Raw genomic sequence first — 20,393 nt, 5'->3', positions numbered from 1 at the left:
CCCGCAGTGTCCGGAGAGGGGGCGTGTGTGAGCTGCTTCGGGCTGGGCGACGTCGCGAACCTGGTGATGTGCACGGCATGCGGACAGCACTGGCACGGCCTCTGCCTGTCGATGGCGCTGCTGCCCGGAGTGCGTGCCGGCTGGCAGTGCCTGGGGTGTCGCGTCTGTCAGGTGTGCCGGCAGCCGGGTGAGGAGGAGTCCAAGATGATCGTCTGCGAGTCCTGCGACAAGGGCTACCACCAGACCTGTCTGCGGCCCGTCGTTACTACCGTCCCCAAGTACGGTTGGAAGTGCAAGGTGCGTACGTGCCTCGTAAATGATGACGACTTGTCAATATGTCCTCACGTGTGGCATCACTCGTTATGTGGGTGGCATTGGCAGAGTTTTTGTTTTGTACTCTCCAGTTAAAGATATTGTTCGTACATTTTCGTTACAGTATATCGCCCAGTTCTTGTCGACAGTAGCTCGGACCGTCTTGTTTACTACACTGGTTTCGATCGAGTAGAGATGTTGACCCAATAATGAAAGAGTACGGGCAGGGACGTACTAGACCTTTGCTGATCTTTTGTAAATTGCAGGTTCTGTTGAGAATCATGACAAAGTTGTTTTGTTCTTTTTTTTTTTTTACTGATCACATAATTTTAAATATGGAAGATATGGTGGGAGACCGATTTCCAGCACAGTATGAATCTAGTCACCAGATTGCTCGATCTCCGATGCAGAGTATTAAGTGAAGGTTTAAGTGTGACAGAGTGCCAGATTATAAATGCAAATAACACAATATTAGGATAATTATCGGTCACCTATCACTTCTTTCACCTCTGGTAGTATTTGTGGATGCGTAAAATTCCAAGTTGCAGCACGTTTCGGAATCCTCGTTAAACTGTCAGCCCCCATATAAATGACTCGATAAGTTTGTTCAGAGGTCGGTGGAAGGCAACAGTGTACTGCTTCCGACAGGTCTCTGCCTAGTAAAGCACTGTGGTGTCGAAAACAATCTTTGGATTGTTGACTGCTTTACTTTTAACATTACTCAAACGGCGTGGCAATTTTTCTTGAAGACCTGGAAGTCTCAGGGATTTATGTTTTCTCATCGAAATCTGCATTTTCACCACAGCATTAAAATTCATTTTTATTGAGTTTTATAAAATGCAAGTTTTAAAATACTAAATATTTCAAAGTGTGTTAATTACGTGAATATTATTCCATATAAATTGTTGATGTTTAAAAACTGCAGTTAAACTATTCCTTATGGCCGAGATGAAAGACAAAAGTCGCAATTGTGTTTGTGCTTCCCCCCTCCCCACCAACACCGTCACCTCAAATTCTTAGGGACTACACCCCCCCCCCCCCCCCAAAAAGATTGAGTAGCCACCCTGCTCAGAGTATTGTCCATAATTAGGGGTGGGTGACCCGAAACACTCAAAAATATTACTCAACAAAGAGAACTGTGGACCTGGCCTCAGTGGCATGTGCGCCAACGTACAGCGGCAGTGTGTCCTGAATTAGTGGGCAGCTCGACCATTGAGGTTTCTCGACACTTCTCAGTCGAGTGAATGACAAAATAGCAAAACTGCCAGCGGGGAAGCGTCGTCAGATGCCTGCAGAATTGCCCTTGCGAGTGAAGAGAGGTCAGACACACGGTACTGTTGTTAGTAGAATTTGAGTACTTACTGAAAGGAGGAGAGCTATATTTTTAGAAATAATTGTGGAAGAGTAAATTTTCTGTGCTAAGTTTTATTGTTTATTTGGCATTTGCAAAAATTTGTCCTGAACAATTTGCAATTTTTTATGCCCGTTACCTCAAGTAGGTACCGAGTCAATTGCTACTCTTACTCGTGTTTAATGTGTAACGTTTTGCTCCCCCGACAGTGCTGCCGTGTATGCTCGGACTGCGGGTCACGCACGCCAGGTGCCGGCCACTCGTCGCGCTGGCACGCCCACTACACGGTGTGCGACTCCTGCTACCAGCAACGCAACAAAGGCTTCTGTTGCCCACTGTGCCGACGCGCATACCGCGCGGCAGCCTACCGTGGAATGGTGCCGTGCAGTCTCTGCAGAAAGTGGGACACATTATTATTATTATTATTATTATTATTATTATTATTATTATTATTTGATCATCATCATCATCATCATCATCATCATGATTATCACCACCACCTTCGTCATCATCATCAGAAAAAGAAGAAGAAGAAGAAGAAGAAGAAGAGTCACATGATTTGCACTACTTATATTGTAATTAATTAAAAAGAAATAACTCTCCAAAAGGTTAAGCACTTTACAAATATGGCTCTGAGTCAGGCCCGGCCACTTCACTGGGCTTTGCTAATGTAAAGTTTTCCCTAGACACCAATGACAGAAGTATGTCTGTGTAAGTGTCTCATGTTGAATCACATTTGTCAGATATAGAAAACCCCAGCTGCATCCAGGAATATCAGTTCTGATTCAGTTCGGAGACTGTGGAAACCACCGTGGGATGCGTGGCAGAGGGTATGTCGCACTGTACACCGTTATTAGGGTTTCTTCCTGTTCCATTTACATACGGAGCCTGAGAAGAGTGAGTGTTCGAATGCCTCTGTTCGTCCAGTATTTATTCTACTCTTATCGTCACAATCTCTATTGTGAGCCAGTCGTGAGCGCTTCTGGTGGTGTTCCTCAGATTTCACTTGTCTCTGTATTCGCAAAGTGGCTCATTCCTCTAAGTCTGCAGTGGATCTAGTTTAACTGTGGCGAAATAGCCGTCTGTATGCAGCCTCCTGCCTGACTGGCACAGATGGCAGCTGGGCAGCAGAGTCTGTCAGCTGGTGTCATTTGTAGGCAGCCAGTTGTCAGCCCACTGCTCTCATGTAGGGAGAGGTCCTTTTTGTCGGCACGTACCGATTTATACCACACTGGGCTAACATACTCAGAAGCACAGAAATACATTGTTACAAAGCTGACGTTTTCACAGTTGACGGTTTTCATCTCTGAGCTGTGCCAATATTGAGGACATGGAACGTCTCATTCCACGAATGACACGTTACAGCTCAATGTGACAACTCTTTCGTTAATTTTTTTTAAATAGGACCTATTCTTCTTGTTTGTAAGTTAGATTCCCATCTTGTCAGATAATTTTACTTTCGTTGTGAAGTATCCTCGAGTACCACTGGGGCTATACTTTGCCGAACCCCGTCATTTTCTGCCAGTATAGTTGTGCCAAAAAGAGCATGACATCTTCTAGAAAGCGGAACTGTGGAGAAACATGCAGAGGGTAGTCTTCACAATCGGAGGTAAGATTATTAAAATATTCACGGGTGTACTGCTGGTCTATAATGTCCAACGGGCACAATATTTCAGCGATCAAACTTGTCGCCATCATCAGGTGAACTGACGAACCGTGCTCCTGTGAACGTGCCGGCACGGAGATCCGTACGCTATGGCTGCTCAGGGGAGCACGAGGATTCTGGTACAGACGTCGAGATACTGGGACAGCGTTGTTAGAGGGTCCATCGAAATTCGCACCAATGATGACCTCATAAACTGTGACTGTGGCTATAATCTTAGCAAGGCTTGGGAACCAGCGATTGGGTTAATCAAGAGTAAATCGAGTAAACGTATAGTTGTAACGACCACGGCGGACAGAGCCATCACACCGATTTCATCTCAGACGCTGTCTCAATCTGTTCCACCGCGGGGCGCGGACGGCGGAGGGCGCACGCCGCGGGCGGAGGGTATTTAAATCGGCCGCTGCCGCGACCGAACCCAGTTCCCCCTGAGCATCCATAGTGTACGGATCTCCGTGTCGGCACGTTCACAGGAGCTCGGTCCGTCAGTTCACCTGATGATGGCAACATGTTTGATCGCCGAAATATTGTGCCCGTTGGACACTATAGACCGGCAGTACACCCGTTGATATTTTGATTATCAAATACACCAGGAGAAACTCAAGAATCACGGGGGGGTAAGATTAATATGAGGTTTCTACTCTTTACATCTTTTGTGTGTTTGCGATTGTTATTTTTAGAGGGAATGTTGGCAAGAGATCGCCTCTCTTTGCAGGTCATTGCTCCTCACTAGTTAAAGTCATACAACAATCTTTATTCGATATAACTGCAGCAGTAACAGCTGAAACCTGTTATCACCTGTTATTGGGTAATGCTCATCAGTTTGTCATAAGAGTTACTTGATAATCCAATTTTGTCATGAATTTTTAATTTTGCCTACGTATAAAAGTATACACCCCGTTTATTCGTACCACTTTACGTAAAGAGCTGACATTTTTTCATTCGCCCAGTACTAGGCGCAGATGGGACTGTGACACTCACAAAATATTGTCACGTAGAAGAAGGTGTAATTAGACGAATGACGAACACCAATTTCACTTAACAAAGGTGTATTCGGCACTTGCACATACAAGAGCGCAGAGCGAACTGCCTCTGGCCAGAACACGTACCGTATATATACAGTTACAGAACATTCCAGTACAATGATTCTTGACATTTGTGGATACTTCTAGAATGTACTCGAACCGAATGTAGAAATTAAAATTTTACAGTTCAGTCTGAGTTTTGAACTCACGACCCTCCGTGCAACAGTCTAGTATTGTAACCACTACACAACGGTGACTGTGCTACTCAGCTTCTTCTCCCTCTTTAAGAGAACAGCGTCTCGGTGTTATGTCCTGGTCCGGAAACGAGTCATCGGTCCTGCACACTCCGACTCCTGATGACTGATGCTCGCCCTAGCGGTGATCTTTGAACTTCTTTTGCCACTACGCTCTTAGTCACCTATCCGCCTGTTGCCTGTCGCCGGAGCTTCGGATTTACCCTGGGTGGCAGGATCCTTGTAGGGCTTCATTCGAAGGATGTGGACCTTACCTCTGATCTTTCGTCGTCTCGCGTCGGGGTCGAAATCTTTGACATCGTAATTAACATCAGACAACTGTGTTACAACCTTATGAGGTCCAAAGTAGCCCCTGAGGAGCTTCTCTGAGAGACCCACCTTCTGAAGAGGAGTGAAGATTCAGACGAGGTCACCAGGCTGGTAGACAACAGGGCACTGGCTAACGTCATACCTTTGGCAGTCGTTTTCTTGAGCCTACAGTGTGCGCAGTCGAGCTAACTGCGGAGCCTCCTCAGCTCTGGTTACACCTGGCCGATGTAGTCGTCGTCCATGTCATCGGGATGTAATGGAAACACAGTGTCCGTCGTCGTAGTCACCTCACACCCGTGCACCAGGAAAAATGGCGTAAATCCTGTGGTGTCTTGTTTGGCGGTGTTGTAGCCAAATGTCACGAAAGGTAGCACCTTATCCCAGTTGTTCTGCTCAACATTGACGAACATTGCTAGCATGTCGGCCAAGGTTTTATTAAGGCGTACAGTAAGCTCGTTAGTTTGCAGATGGTAGGCAGTCGTCATTTGATGAGTAATGTTGCACCTGACGGCTTATCTCTGCGACAAGATTCGATTGAAAAACTTTCCCTCGATTCTTAATTAATGACCTCGGGGCACCACGTTTTAATACAATGTCTTCCACGATGAATTTGGCTACCTCGGATGCTTCGGCTGTTTTCACGGCTTTTGTAATGGCATAGCGTGTCAGATAATCGGTGCAAACAATAATCCATCTATTGCCACTAGCAGACATTGGAAATCGTGCGAAGAGGTCATTCCCGACACGCTGGATAGGCGTTTCGGCTGGTGGAATTGGTATGAGTCGGCCATGTGGTTTCTGAGGAACTGCCTTTCTCCTCTGGCACTCTTTACAGTGCGACGCATAGTGACGGACACTCCTAAATAAACCTGGTAAAATCTCTTGTGGATCCTATTGTGTATCTCTTAATAAATCCTAAATGTCTTGCCTCAGGTGTGTCATGGAATTTCTGTAGAACATCTAAGTGCATGTGTTTAGGAATCACTGGTAGCCACCTCTTTCCGAACGGATCAAAGTTTTTCTTGCAAAGTAATCCATTTACTACCTTAAATTGTCATTTCATATCCTCTTGACTGATTTAAGACAAGCATAATTTGAGATATCTTGGCATTCTTCTTCTGCTCAGCAGAGATATCCTGGAGTGCAGCGAGACCGTCACTATCTTCATCACTGTCTTGATGGTCTTGCACAGGTTTCTTGAGAGACAGTCGGTATCTCGGTGTTTTCTTCCACTTTTGTACACTATGATAATGTCATATTCTTGAAGACGTAGTGCCCAACTGGTGAGTCGCCCTGTTGGATCCTTAAGACCTGTCAACCAACAAAGTGAATGATGGTCTGTAACAACTGTGAATGGCTTTCCATAGAGGTACTGTCGAAATTTGCACACGGCCCAGATCACAGCTTGACATTCTCTTTCTGTAGTCAAGTAGTTTCTCTCAGTTTTTTTAAGTGTCCTAGAAGCATAGGCTATAACCTTCTCTTTTCTGTCCAAAATTTGCACCACAACAGCCCCGGTCCCATATCCACTGGCATCTGTGTGTAGCTCTGTAGGTGCTCTCTCATCATACAGACCAACTACAGGGTCAGTCGTCAGAGCTTTTCGCAGCAAATCGAAAGAGCACCACCCCAGATAAATTTAGCATCGACTTTTAACAGCTCTTGGAGTGGCCAGGCTTTGATACAAAAGTCTTTGATAAAAAGACGGTAATAAGAACATAATCCGAGGAAGCTTCTCAGATCTTTAATACTTTTAGGAATAGGAAATTCCATTATACATCTCACCTTTTGTGGGTCTGGCCACACACCTTCGTTTGACACAAGTGTCCAATTATTTTGATTTGTTTTGCTCCAAAGAGACACTTTCTTGGATTAAGTTTCAGTCCGCCTTGTTGGAAACATTTAAGAAGGGCCCTCAGTCTTTTTACGTGTTCATCAAATGTCTCTGAGAACGTTATAATGTCATCTAAATATCAAAGATGCATGGTCCACTTTAGGTGACTTACAAGATTATTCATCATCTGTTCAAAAGTTGCTTGTGCATTACACAAACCAAACAGCACTACCATAAACTCATACAGGCTCTCCGGGCTGATGAATGCAGTTTTCTCACGGTCAGCTCACGTCTACTTTGATTTGCCAGTATCTCCTGTGCAGACCCAGGTGAAGTTACACTCCTACAATGCTGCACGAGGAACCTGTTTGGACACCGAGGAAGACTGACGTCTGGAGGACCCAGGGTAACCAACCAGTACGTTTCCACTGTGGACGACCAGGGCATGTGGTGCGCTGTTGTCGAGAAAGGCGGTGAATATTTGATGACGCCTGCACCAGAAGACAGCAGACCGATCGTAGCCGACGCCAACTTCGGAATGAGGAAGATGAACGAGATGATTTGGGTGCAGGACGAAGTAGGCCACCATAGCCGCAAGCTAGCTGCTGGAGAGGATACTCCCCAACTTGCCGAACGAGGTCTCCATCACCGTTTAGAAGCTCGAGTCGATCACCTAGCCGTCGCAACCTGGAAAACTAAAGGGTGCGACCTTCTTCGGAGGTGAGACTGGCAAAAAAGAACAATCCTACGCCGTCGAACACTATAAAAACGATAGGAAACTATGTAGATATCTTCGCGGATGGCCGACCAGCTTCTCAGGCAATTATAGATTGTGGTCGCTTGAAGATTATGCTAGGCGAGATGAGATACTGTGGACAGGATGATGCGCATCCGAATGTGTGGAGCCTGTGTGCTGCATGAAGTGATCATTCCTGCAGTCAGCACTAGAAAGTTAACTGACACCCATGGACCGTGGCTGTGCTGCTCAGCTTCTTCTGCAACAGTATAGACTCAGCCTTCTAAGGGAAGCATATTCAAAACTACACACTGCAAAAAAAGAAAAAAAGCCCTCTTGCTACATTTACAGGCATTAAAATAATATAACTAGCTTTGTTATGGATATCAAATAAAGGAAAATCCAGGGTGTAGTAATGACAATATTATGTAAAGGATAGAGTGCTAATCACCATATAGTAGAGATACTGAGTCGTAGACGGGCACAACAAAAAGACTACTAAACACTTAAGCTTAGGCCTCCTTCTGAAAAACACACACACACACACACGAGACCACTGTCTCTGGCTGCTGGGACCAGACTCTAAGCTGCATTTGCGTGAATGTGTACATATATGTTGTCAATTTCAGAAGGAGGTCTAAGTTCATGTTTTAGTCATCTTTTTGTTGTACCTGTCTGAAACTCAACGTTTTCATTACAGGTATATTAGGTGTGACAATAGTGGAAAGAGGCAGCTTACCCTGTCTTATTGAATAACTACTATTTTTTGTGTCACATTGGTGCGTGAAGTTTTTGGATTCAAATTATACCCGATGCCAGTACGAAATTTTATAAAAATTGATAGCCTGTGCAACAGTGGGCAAGCAGCTCAGAAGAATACACGTGTGGAGGAGGTAGGGACAGGAAAGCAGTCCTCCCCCCTATCTCTCTTCTGCCCTGCAACAGCCCAGGGATGGGATCATGGGTCATCTAAAAAATACTGCATTGCCAGTGTTCTTGATTGTCAGCCTTGTTGTATCATTGTTAACTGATTATGGTCTCAGTTTCTTCTGTTTTTTATTTACAACTGCGTTGCTAAAGAGGAAAATTGTAGTGAAATGGAGGGAAATTGTAGTGAAATGTGGATGTACGTATCAGAACCACATTAAAAGCAAGAAATGGGCAAGAAGACCCTTCTATTGGGTATGTTTTAACCGAATAAAATGAAATGTGAATTGTAAAGAAAAGTAAAAAAAGATTAACCGATGCTCTGAAGAAGCTAGACAATGTAATATATTTACATCGGCCAGACCTCTTCGTGATAATCACAGCTACAATTTTCGGGTTGTCACATCATGAAATTGCTTCTAAATTGCCGCGCACTATCCCACTTAGACCACATACGTGTTAGGTGCGTTCTTCTCAGCCGCAGACAGTAGAGGTGTGTTCCCGCACCGTGCCGAGAGGCAAATACGGCAGGTCTGTTGCGAAGACTGGCAGAAAATTACACTTAGAAGTAGTTTGTTCAGAGCAGAAATATTTTGCTCAGAGCAGAAATAAATGCAGATGTTTGGGCAGTACAAATTTAGTAACTACACAGATTTGCATAGTCTGTCTTACTCGTTTTGTCAGATCTCATACAAAATATTTTATGGTGGAGCGCAAGAACCCTTCTGTTGTAAACTGGACTGAGCTGATTTATTCTGACGAAACTTGCCAGAGCGTGAGCACGGGGTTAGAGCCATACTGATATGCTGTGACAACTAATTCCTTTATGTTGCTTTTGGAAGCAGTCTCATTTATTTTCTGGAAGAGAGTGTTTTCGAAGATGCAGAAGTGGAGAATTGCTGAGTGAAGACTTGCGTCAAACTTGAAAAGATTATTGAAAATGTCTCAAGGCTATGGTCATGATTCAGAAAGAATGAACTTGGGTCACGTGTGAGCTGAAAGCGAGAGATGTTGAACGGTGTTAGTGTGTTTATGAACTGTTGCTTCAGAGGCAAAAACAGAAGGGATTTCTGTATCGCATCGTGATCAGGGACGAAAAATGGGTTCATTACGATAACCCTAAACGCAGAAAATCATGGGGATATCCCGGCCATGCTTCCATGTCAATGGCCAGACCGAATATTCGCAGCTCCAAGATCGTGCTCTGCATTTGGTGGGACCAGCTTGGCGTCATGTACTATGAGGTGTTAAAACCAAGTGAAACAATCACAGGAGCTCGTTATCGAGCGCAGTTAATGTGTTTGAGAAGAGCATTAAAAGACAAATGGCTGCAATACAGCTAGAGGCACGATAAAGTGATTTTGCAGCACGACAACATTCGACCCCATGTTGCAAAAGAGGTCAAAACGTACTTTGAACTGTTAAATTGAGAAGTCCTACCCAACCCGCCGTATTCTCCAGACATTGCTCCCTCTGAGTATCACCTTTTTAGGTCAATGGCGCATGGTCTGGCTGACCAGCACTTCCGATCTTATTAAGAAGTCACAAATTGGATCGATTCATGGACCGCTTCAAAATATGAACAATTTTTTCGACGTGGGATTCGTACACTGCCCAAAAGGTGGGAGAAAGTAGGGGCCAGCAATGGAAAATACTTTGAATGATACATGTGTAACCAAATTGTTTCATTAAAGCCTCAAATGTTGGGGAAAAAATGGTGGAAGCAAAGTTATATACCGTGTAGTTGAACCATATGCATAGTTGGGAGTTTTTTAAAGTAATAAATTGAACACTTTTATTTTTCACGAGTGCTTATTTAATGACCTTTCTACAAAGTCAAAACTACAAAGATTTACTGTATGGTCACTGCCATGAGATATTTTATAAATTTTTGCCGAGTAGTACATTTCACATCTCTGTTATATTTGCTTTTTTTTTCTATGTCTGACATTATAAAGTTTTTGCTCATGTAGTCATTTTCATTTGTTGTTGTTGTTGTTGTTTTTCCTCCTCACAACCAGCCATGCACAATTTTATTTTATACAGAAATTGAAGATTTATTTTGCCAAAATAATCAAGTCCTCAGTACCCACATATTATTGCTTCTTCTCCCTCTTCTTCTTCTTCTTCTTCTTCTTCTTCGTCTTGATTTCTAAGGAACTCAAAAGATCCCCTGCCAATCTGACATGTTGCCCTAAGTACTTCTGTCTTGTGCTGCTACTTGCGTATTATTTACACTCACCTTGTTGCGTATTGTTTTAATTTCATTTAGCCGTGTACTGTGGGCCTCTCCCTTTGATCTTTTCGCCGAATATTCTTAAAACCACTTGATTCTGTTTCATTCTCAGCAAATGCTGTACTCACCGAAGTCTTTTGAAATTTAGAAAAAGATACATACCTAAAACAACAGATTAATTCTGTTTACAAATGTCAACAAAATAGTAACAATGTATCACACAGATAAGTGTATCGCACAGTCAACAGAAAGAAAAGATGTTTTAATTACAAATTTAAGATCATAAGGGATAAGAATGGCAGTATTGATTATTGAACCAAGTAAAATTTTACCAACAAACGAGGATTATTTTGACCATCTACTGAATTGTTCTGATCCAGAATCACCAATTACAAACTCCAATAATGACCAAATTCCAGAATCCTGGTATGGTGAGGTAGTGGTAATCTGGAAAACTTAGACTATACTAACAGCATGGAAAGGATGACTAATAGTCATGGCATGAGAGAGAGAGAGAGAGAGAGAGAGACTTCAGAAACTACAGGGGAATATCGTCAGTTAACACAGTTTGTAAAATTATGATCGAGGATTTTTAAACTGTAATGGCTCTCGCTTTGCCGGGCTCAACTTAACAAGCATGGACCAAAGGCTTCAGGCTCGTGACAACTTAGGTACAAAATGAGAACACTAATGGGGTATGTGTGGAGAAAAGCTGGAGGGGGTGCCTTCTGTGCTTGCCCTTCCAGCCATCAATTTTACTGCTCTTTAGTATAGTCCAAAGTTCCATACCTTTCAATAATCGATACCCTAGTCAGTTACTTTTCTGTGCTCATTATGCAGTATAATTCACTATGTACAGCACAGGGCTAAGTGAGTAAGTAGCAAAGCCACAAACCCAAACGTATATGATTCGGTCATTGATCGGTCTGACGATTTTTTCAAACACTTATCATTTGCTTCAAATCTGACTGTGATTTGTACACTGGACAGCCAAAACATTATGACCACTGCCCACTGTGAGGTCGTATGCCGCCTGGTGGTATTGCGGGCTCATGACGTGCTACAAAAAGTTACTAAGTGCAGCAGAGACTGATGAGGGATGACTCTAGTGAATATATGAGCTACAATGGAGAAATCCACTGAGGTAAGGGACTTTGTCAAAAGGACAGATTTTTATTATTATGCAAAGCCTACGAATGAGTGTATCGAACACAGTGAAGCTGGTCGAATGTTCAGAGAAAGAGGCAGGAGGACAGAGAAAGTATGACTAGGTGGTAAGGGGTCGGATGTCCACGACTCTTCACAGAACGTTGGTTTTGGACGCTTATCTGCTCTGTAAAGTATGCTAGATTGTGGTGTGTGGCATCTCTGCCGAAAGAGCACAATGCTGATGTATACAAGTGTTTTGGAGCACACCGATCATTGTACATTGTCAAACATGGAGCTGCGCATCAGACACCCCTACGCGTTCACATGTTGGCCCAGCGACTTCATCAATTACTATTGCAGTGGGCACGGGACCATTGGGATTCGACTGTTGATCGATGGAAACCTGTCGGCTGTTTGGGTGAATCACATTTTTGCTACACTAGGTCATCTGTCGTCTCCACAAATGCCACCATTGAGGAAATGGCAGCCCGAAATGTGCAGTGCGCTGGTGGAATCAGTGTTATGCTACAGGAAACATTCTGCTTTGTTTGCACGGGACCTGTGGTAGTAATTGAAGACACACTGACACCTGCAAATAACCTGCGTCCCTTCACGCTCGATGTCCTCATCGATGGTGGTGTCATCTTTCAGCAGTATAATTGTCCTCGTCTTGGAGCCAGAACCGTGTTACAGTTTTTTGAGGAGCATTATAGTGGACTCACGTTGATGTTTCAGTGACCAAATTCACCTAATGTAAATCCTGTGGTACCCATCGGGGTTACTGTTGTGCATTCAAATCGGCGACCCGTTACTTGTGGGAATAAGATGACCTGTGTGTAGACATCTAATCCCACAAACCTACAAACAAACTGTTGTATCCATTATACACAGAATGTGATGTATTTTGTTTCAAAGATAGGAAAAACAGCTATTAAACAGGTGGTCGTAGTGATTTGGGCTGTCAGTGTATATGTGAAAAATGCCAACTCGCACTGTAGTTTGGGTTTGACATTACAGTTTGCAGTCTGTTTATTACTGATTGATAGACTCAGGATGGAGGAAGGTGAGGATGTATCACTGAGCCCAGGAAGGCTCTATGAATTTCAGACTCAGAATGACTTTAGTTCAGCCTTATACTAAGTAATGAGAAAATTAAAAATAGAGGAATATAATTTTCAGGTAATTTAGGCATGTTCTGTTACATCCTTAATAGAAGTAAGAAACTGAGTAGTTAGCTACAAAATAAATGACATGTCACATTGCCCTCTAGGCTCAAAACAGTACATTTATGCTCGCAGGTTTGTGCACGGAACGTGTGACGCCGAGGCTGACCTCGTAACGTACCAGCAGAGGAAAGAGAGCCAGCCGGACTACGAGTACGTCTGCCCCATCTGCAAGAGCCTCACTCAGCCTGGCCGCACTCTGCTGCCCAAAGCTCGCAAAGATAGTAAGTAATCTCCAGTCTCAAAAGTAATGCACATCTCGAGTCCTGCATAATATTTATTTGGCAAGTCTGTGATCCCCCAACAAAATTATATTCCCATATACACAACTTTATGGTTATTTCATTATTCGATTCAGAGGTGCAAGTCTGAGGCTTCTATTTGTGTCAGGTTATAATGCTGTTAAATTACCAGCAAGAATATTGCATTTCATTTGTTTATATTATGTTAACAGATCAATAAAAATATGGAGGAGGATCAGAAAGTAGTGCACGATAATTTTTTTCTCCTCCGGTACCGCAGCGGGAATGTTGAAATTTGACAAAGATGCAGTTCGAAGTTTGCACTTCGGAAGGTATTTTGCTTTCGTGTGCAGCTCTAGTGAGAGAAGCCTGAACTAAGAAACAAACGTGGTGCCATGTTACCATCTTCAGCTTCTGAAGAGCAGTGATGATGGTTCGATATTTGTGAGCTAAAGTGTATAAACTGAGTGAAACTCACAGGAATGTGTATGAGGGTGACTGTTTGGACTGTAACACTGCAGAATGTCGGAGTCACCGAGGCAGCACTTTCGAACGACCGGCACATATAGCTGTGGACCTTACCGCAGCAGTTCGACATTACCTACGGTGCGGTGAATGGTACTGTTCGTGAGAAGTTGAAATTTCATGAAGTTGGTGCTCCCCCGACAACAGAGGCCGGCAAATGATGACAAGATCCGATCACTCGACACATTACACTACAGGAGAGCACAACTTTCTGAAAGGAGTCGTGGGCGTACTGCTACACATCCGAAACTGGGCAGTCGTTTGTGGAGTCTAAACGTGCTGGTTCCCCAGTACGAAAAAAATTCAAAGTGATCCAGTGTGCTAGGAAAGTGCTCATGACAGTGTTCTGGGATATGCACAGTGTGTTACTGGTGGATTTCGCTGAACATGGGATCACTTTGAATGCTGCAGCTTACACTAAAACTTCAGTTAAGATGAAATGTATCCTGTTTCTCGTGACAAGTGCCACAACATTAATGCTGACCGTGTCAGACTTCTTGACAATGCTCGCTCCCACTTCGCTGGTCCTGTTTGTGAGAAAATCAGCAGACTTGGGCGGGAGGTGCTTCAGCATCCACCGTACAATCTTTACCTTACGCTGTCGGACTTTCGTCTGTTTGGTCCTGTGACGAAATTCCTGGCCGGCCAACGCTTTATGACAGTTGAGGAAGTGAAATTGACAGTCCGCAGATGTACTGTGACCAGACTTCTACAAACAGGATGTATTGAAACTGGTACCACGGTGGGAGAAATGTGTTGAGAATGTTGGTGACTATGTAGAAAAGTACATAAAAGATGAAAGTTCATTTGTGATTTTTTGTTTTGTTTTGTTACCTATTAAATGTTTTCCTAATAATGTTAGTGTGCATTGCTTTCTTGTCTTCTCTTTTATGAGTGATGCACACATTGGTTAAATCATCAAGTTGGATGACATCAGTATCAGCACCATGAAACTTTTTCAAATCGATATGGTGATACATACAAGTACCACTCACAATCTTTCCATTCTGCGTGCGCACGCGCGCGCACGCGCACGCACACACACACACACACACACACACACACACACACACACACACACACACACACACAGACTCCCTCGAGTTGCTTTTGATACAGTAACTCGTAACATCATTATTGCAGCATTCAGTCAATCTGTATATAATGTTTAATATGGTTAATTTAGCCTGAAGGCCAGTTTCTCCACATTTCACCACATCTTCACAGAAATGGGACTGTCTTCATATAGTGCAGGTTGTGGATATGTGCAAACCATGTTTATAATTTATAGGTTGAACAAAATTGACATGAAGGCATGAAAAAAAAAAATAATAATAAAATAAAAAAAGAAAAAGAAAAGGTTGGTCGTAAAATTGACTAAATGTGTAACTGTAATCGGAGAGCAATCACAAAAATAGTGTTTTGTTTGGTTGTATAATTTTAACACATGAAATTTAAATGTTACTGGTAGTTTCTATAACATGTCTTATTCCTCTGTTGCTTTGCAGTTTATGGTTACACAAGTTCTTGCTGTTTGAAAAATGTAGTTGTTGGCCAGCAAGTAGGTTGCTGGTAAATGTCTACAATAAACAGTTACATTCTGTGAGGCTGTCGTGAGTAAATCCACCGAGAGAAAATTTTACACGTGTGGCTAGGGTATAGAGATAGATTAACAAGGTTTTCGTTAACGTAAGAGATGGCCGGAAGGCTTTAATCGTGTGAGGTGAAAGGAATATATACGGGCAGGAACTGAGGCATATTCAGAACTGTGCCCTGCAGGGGGGAAGCATAGAAAAAGTCACGTGTTCAGAAGCAGTCATGTTCGAGAGGAAGGAAAGATATAGGAGGTTTCTCACTAATACGGAGGTCGAGTTTTCGGTAAAGTTCTCAGTATTCTCGTATTTCCATTGTCACGACGTGAAGATATTCTGAGTGCTGAGCCTGTTGTACACCAGCATTGTTTGTATTCAGAATAATGTCACTCATTTCATCTGGAAGTGATAGAAATAAGATGCAAATGTATAGCGTTCAGTAAATTGGCATCCGTGTAGTACATTTATTTACAATGCGTCACTGTTAATTGATTACACCGAGAACTAAGAAAATGGAACATTTAAATGAAGTATCTTTAGCTACCTTCACAATGGTCTGTCAGATGCAGTACATTATTGACATTTATAAAGTCACAGTGGTAACTGTGGTAGTGACGTGCTGCACTCCAGAGCACGGTATATTGTTCACTGTGATTGTGGTCTGCAGAAAAGATGGATCACAACTACACAAGTCAGTGAAAAACATGAACCAGTTTCTGTCTGTGTAATATTAAGTTCATTTACTCCACCCATTAGGGACAAACGAGTACAAATCCCCCACTTACCTGTACCATTGCGAACGACGGCGTCATTGCTGTCCTCGTCGATCGCCAGTTCCTTCGATATCGGACTGTGGTACAGTCACGGATTTTGTGCCGGCACCTGTCACATTCACTCGAGTTCTGCGGCCTCACTGTTGACAGTTGACCCAAATGTGACACAGTTTGGATAGTTTTCTTTCTGTCTCAAACCAGTTGCAAATGCACTTCCGTGCTCGGGCCTCTCGTTTCGTGTTCTCGCGGTTTTTTGCAGTGTCCCGTATTCATCTGTCGTTACGTTAAAGTACGGCACGATTTTGCCGACTGACGATAGCAGATGCCTGCCCTTTCGCAGTTTTGTGGCACTGTGCTGTGCTCTGGTCCCTGCGCATGCTTCGTGTTTACGTGTTACTCCGTTCGCGAAACGTTTTTGACACGGCAGCTGTCGGGTAATGTCGATCGACTGTAGCACCGAGTAAGGAAGTTTGGCCGTCTCGGCACCGGACTCACATACTGGTGGGGTGGGGTGCGAATCCTCGCCCTCTGGTAGCAGGTTCCCTAAGCGGCTAGACTCGTGTTATGCACAAAGACTACAGTAGATATTCTGCCTTTTCCGAATACGTGCTCTCTGTAAGTGACTTCACTGTCTGTTAAAGATTAAACCCTCATTTTCCTTTAGGTAATAGTTTGCCTAAAAATCAACAGGAAAGGCGGTTAGTGAGAGAGAAAGTGCTGAGGAGTATTGAGATTTTTTGAGTTGAGAAAACTGTAAACTGGCACGTGATACAAAAATTGTCAATTTCCTTTGTCATTTTAGTTGAGCGTACTGTACAATTAGTTACTTTATTTGGGTCACCATTTTTAGTTTAGTTTTAAATCAAACAGTAAAACAGTAACAGCAAGTTTACAATTTATATTTTCAGGTGTGGACGATGCAGGCCCAGACTCTAGCCTGTCGGCGTCCCGAGAGTCACTGTACCTGGAGGAGGACATGGATGTGGAGACCTCTCCTTCAGAGAGGGTGTGTAGCCCTGCTTCTGCTTCCGCTTCCGATGTGTGTATCTCCTGCACGCTGCTCACTTCCTGCACTGCTCTGCTCAGTATTAGTAATAGTTGTAGTCGTAGTAGGAGTAGTAGTGGTAGTACTAGTAGCAGCACTTAAAACTTTAGCATCGCTGAAACACCCCTGTCATTGCTTGAGCACACTTTTCTTAAGGTGTCAGGCTGAGAGATCACTGCTGGGGAGGGTGGATTACTCATATCAAACGTGGTTGTGATGCAGGACTACAATTGTCTGAGGGGTGAGAGCTATGGGCGTCAGTCCTGTGATGACTACACGTAAACTGAATGTCAGTTTTGCTTTAAATTTCAATTCACATGTGTGACTTGAAATATTAAAGTACAACATGAGTAAATCACGTATGATTTTAGAGAAAAACAAATTAAGAATTGACTTCAATTAGATTTTAGATTTTTTTTAAAATAATTAGCTGTATACTTGAAAATCATATTTAATTTCAACACTGCCTACTATATTCAATGAAAGGACATCTACATCTATAGTCCACAAACCACAATGAGGTGCATGGCAGTGGGTACATCCCATTGTACCAGTTATTTCGTTTTCTTCCCATTCCATTCACATATGGAGTGTGGGAAAAATGATCGTTTGAGTTCTTCTCTCTGTGTGGTTATTATTGTAATCTTATCCTCACAATCCCTATGTGAGTGAGATGTAGGAGGTTGTAGTATATTCCTAGCATTATCATTTAAAACCGCTTCTTGAAACTTCGTTAATAGAGCTTCTCGGGATAGTTTACCTCTGTCTTAGAGTCTGCCGGTTCACTTTCTTCAGTATGTCACTCTCTTCTCGTGATTAAACAAACCTGTGGCCAATCGTGCTGTCCCTCTCAGCATACGTTCAGTATTCTTGTTTGTCCTGTTTGGTTCGGGTCTCACACTCTCGAGCAATATTCTAGGACCAATCACACGAATGATTTGTAAGTTGGCTCTGTTATAGATTGATTGCACTTCCCAGTATTCTACCCATAAACCGAAGTCTACCACCTGCTTTACCTACAACTGAGTCCGTGTGATCGTTCTATTTCATATCCCAACAAAGTGTTATGTCCAGGCATGTACACGAGTTGACAAATTCCGACAGTGACTCATTGGTATTTGTAGGATATTATGTTTTTTTGTTTTGTAAAGTATGCAGTTTTAAATTCCAGAATAATTAAAATAAGTTGGCGCCACTTCGAAATTTATCGAGATCTGACTGAATATTTATGCAGCTTCTTTCAGATTAGTAACTGCATCATCTGCAAAAAGCCTGTTTCTAATATTAATATTGTCTGCAGGGTCATTTATATACAACATGAACGGCAAGAATCCCAACACACTTTCTTGGGGTACACCTGAAGTTACTTCTACATCTGACGATGACTCTCCATCTGAGAGAACATGCTGCATCCCTCCTGCCATAAAGTTTTCAGTCCAGTCACAAATTTCATTTGATACCCCATATGATTGTACTTTTGACAATAAGGATAGGTTTAGTACTGAGTCAAACGCTTTTCGGAAAGCTAGAAATACTGCATCTACCTGACTGCCTAGATCCAGAGCTTTCAGTATGTCATGTGAGAAAACTGCAAGTTGGGTTTCACATGATCAACATTTCTGGAATCTGTGCAGATTGGCATGGAGGAGGCATTCTATTCAAAATACATCATAATGTTTGAGATCAGAATATGTTATAAGATTTCACAACAAATCGATTTCAAGGATATTGAATGATAGTTTAATGGATAACTTCCACTTTCCTTCTTGCAGATTGGTGTGACCTATGCTTTTTTCCGAAAACTGGGCACAGTCTTTTGTGGGAGGGAGCTGCAATAGATTGTAATTAGAAGAGGGGCTACCTCAGATGCAAATTCAGTATGAAATCTGATAGAGACTGCATCGGACCTGGCACTTTTTTCAGTTTTAATGATTTCAGCTGTTTCTCAAAACCATTGACACTAATTCATCTTTTTGGTGGAGAAGGATTAAATTGGGGCAGTTCTCCTTGGTTTTCCTTTGTAAAGGAACATTTGAAGACAAAGCTTTTGCTTTGCCATCCTCGATTTCAATGCCTGTCTCTTTCGCTAGGGACTGGACACTGACTTTGGTGCCACTGACAGCCTTTACAAACAACCAGAATTACTTTGGGTTTTATGAAATGTCATTTGACAGTATTCTGCTACGGTAGTCATTGAAGGTATCACGCATTGCTCTCTACATTTCATTCAACCCGTATCCGTAGCCCTATGCTTTGTTTTACACCTATTATGCAGTGATCTCTGTTCCATTAGGAGTTTCCTTACAGTAGCTATATACAATAGAGGTTCCCTCCCATTATGAACTGTTCTATTGGGTACATACAAATCCAGTGCAATTCAACTATTCTTTTAAACTTAAGCAAGAGTTTCTCGACATGCTCTTGCCCTGTGCTGAAAGTTTCTAGTTTCTGATGGAGTTGTAACACTACTAATTTTTTTATCTAATTTATTGAACATACATAGCTTTATGCTTGTGTTAGTTGTTCTTTATAACTTTGTAATCATTGTTGCCACAGCCTCGTCACAGTCACTGATACTAGTTTCGACGTGGATACCCTCAGAGAGGTCAGGTCTATTTGTTGCCATTAGATCTAATGTGTTTTCATCATGACACCTTCCTAAATATCTGTTCCAGGTAGTTTTCAGAGAAGGCATTTAGCAAATTTTCACAGGATGTCTTATCACTCTCACCACTGACAAAACTGTAATTTTCACAATTAATTGTTGGATGATTGATTACAGTACGATTAACGGACTTACATACAAATGACTGAGATTTTCTCTACAGTTTTCGTTTACATCAGGAGATGTGTATGATGGACGATATGCCTGCCCCTGATACTGAGTCTTGTCTAAAGAATCTCACTTGCAGCTTCAGTTTTTATCTTGATGGATTTGAGTTTGTTGTTTACTGTCTGTTTCCCATTTGCCTATCCTTTTTATATACATTCAAATTTTCTGCAGAAATCACGTTGCTATCAATTTCAGCTTTCGACCAGTTTTCTGTACCTAGTATTATGTGAGCTTCACTGTTTTTCACGAGGGCTTCAAACTCTTGGTTTTTGTTGCAAATGCTTTGGTGGTTCACGGTTAGGATTTTAATGCTCTCTTCTTTGGGGAGGCATTTCTTTCGATCATACACTGATACTTCTGGGTT

The 20,393-nt window shown here is 42.6% G+C and overlaps 1 protein-coding gene across 11 annotated transcripts in view; it reads left to right on the top strand.

Annotated features, from left to right (window-relative positions):
• Positions 1–20,393, top strand: part of LOC126293165 (histone-lysine N-methyltransferase 2C-like) — a 386,337-nt gene that overhangs the window by 40,778 nt on the left and 325,166 nt on the right. For 10 of the 11 annotated variants that reach the window (XM_049986260.1, XM_049986265.1, XM_049986266.1 and 7 more), the window contains exons 8-11: positions 8–297; positions 1,873–2,063; positions 13,095–13,243; positions 17,060–17,190. In XM_049986260.1, coding sequence (XP_049842217.1) covers positions 8–297; positions 1,873–2,063; positions 13,095–13,243; positions 17,060–17,190 — 761 coding nt within the window. The remainder of the gene's footprint in view (positions 1–7; positions 298–1,872; positions 2,064–13,094; positions 13,244–17,059; positions 17,191–20,393) is intronic. The other variant, XM_049986267.1, reaches the window with a different exon arrangement.

This window comes from Schistocerca gregaria, chromosome 10 (assembly GCF_023897955.1).
Source record: "Schistocerca gregaria isolate iqSchGreg1 chromosome 10, iqSchGreg1.2, whole genome shotgun sequence".
Lineage (NCBI taxonomy): Eukaryota > Metazoa > Arthropoda > Insecta > Orthoptera > Acrididae > Schistocerca > Schistocerca gregaria.
This window is presented reverse-complemented; position numbering and strand designations above follow the sequence as displayed.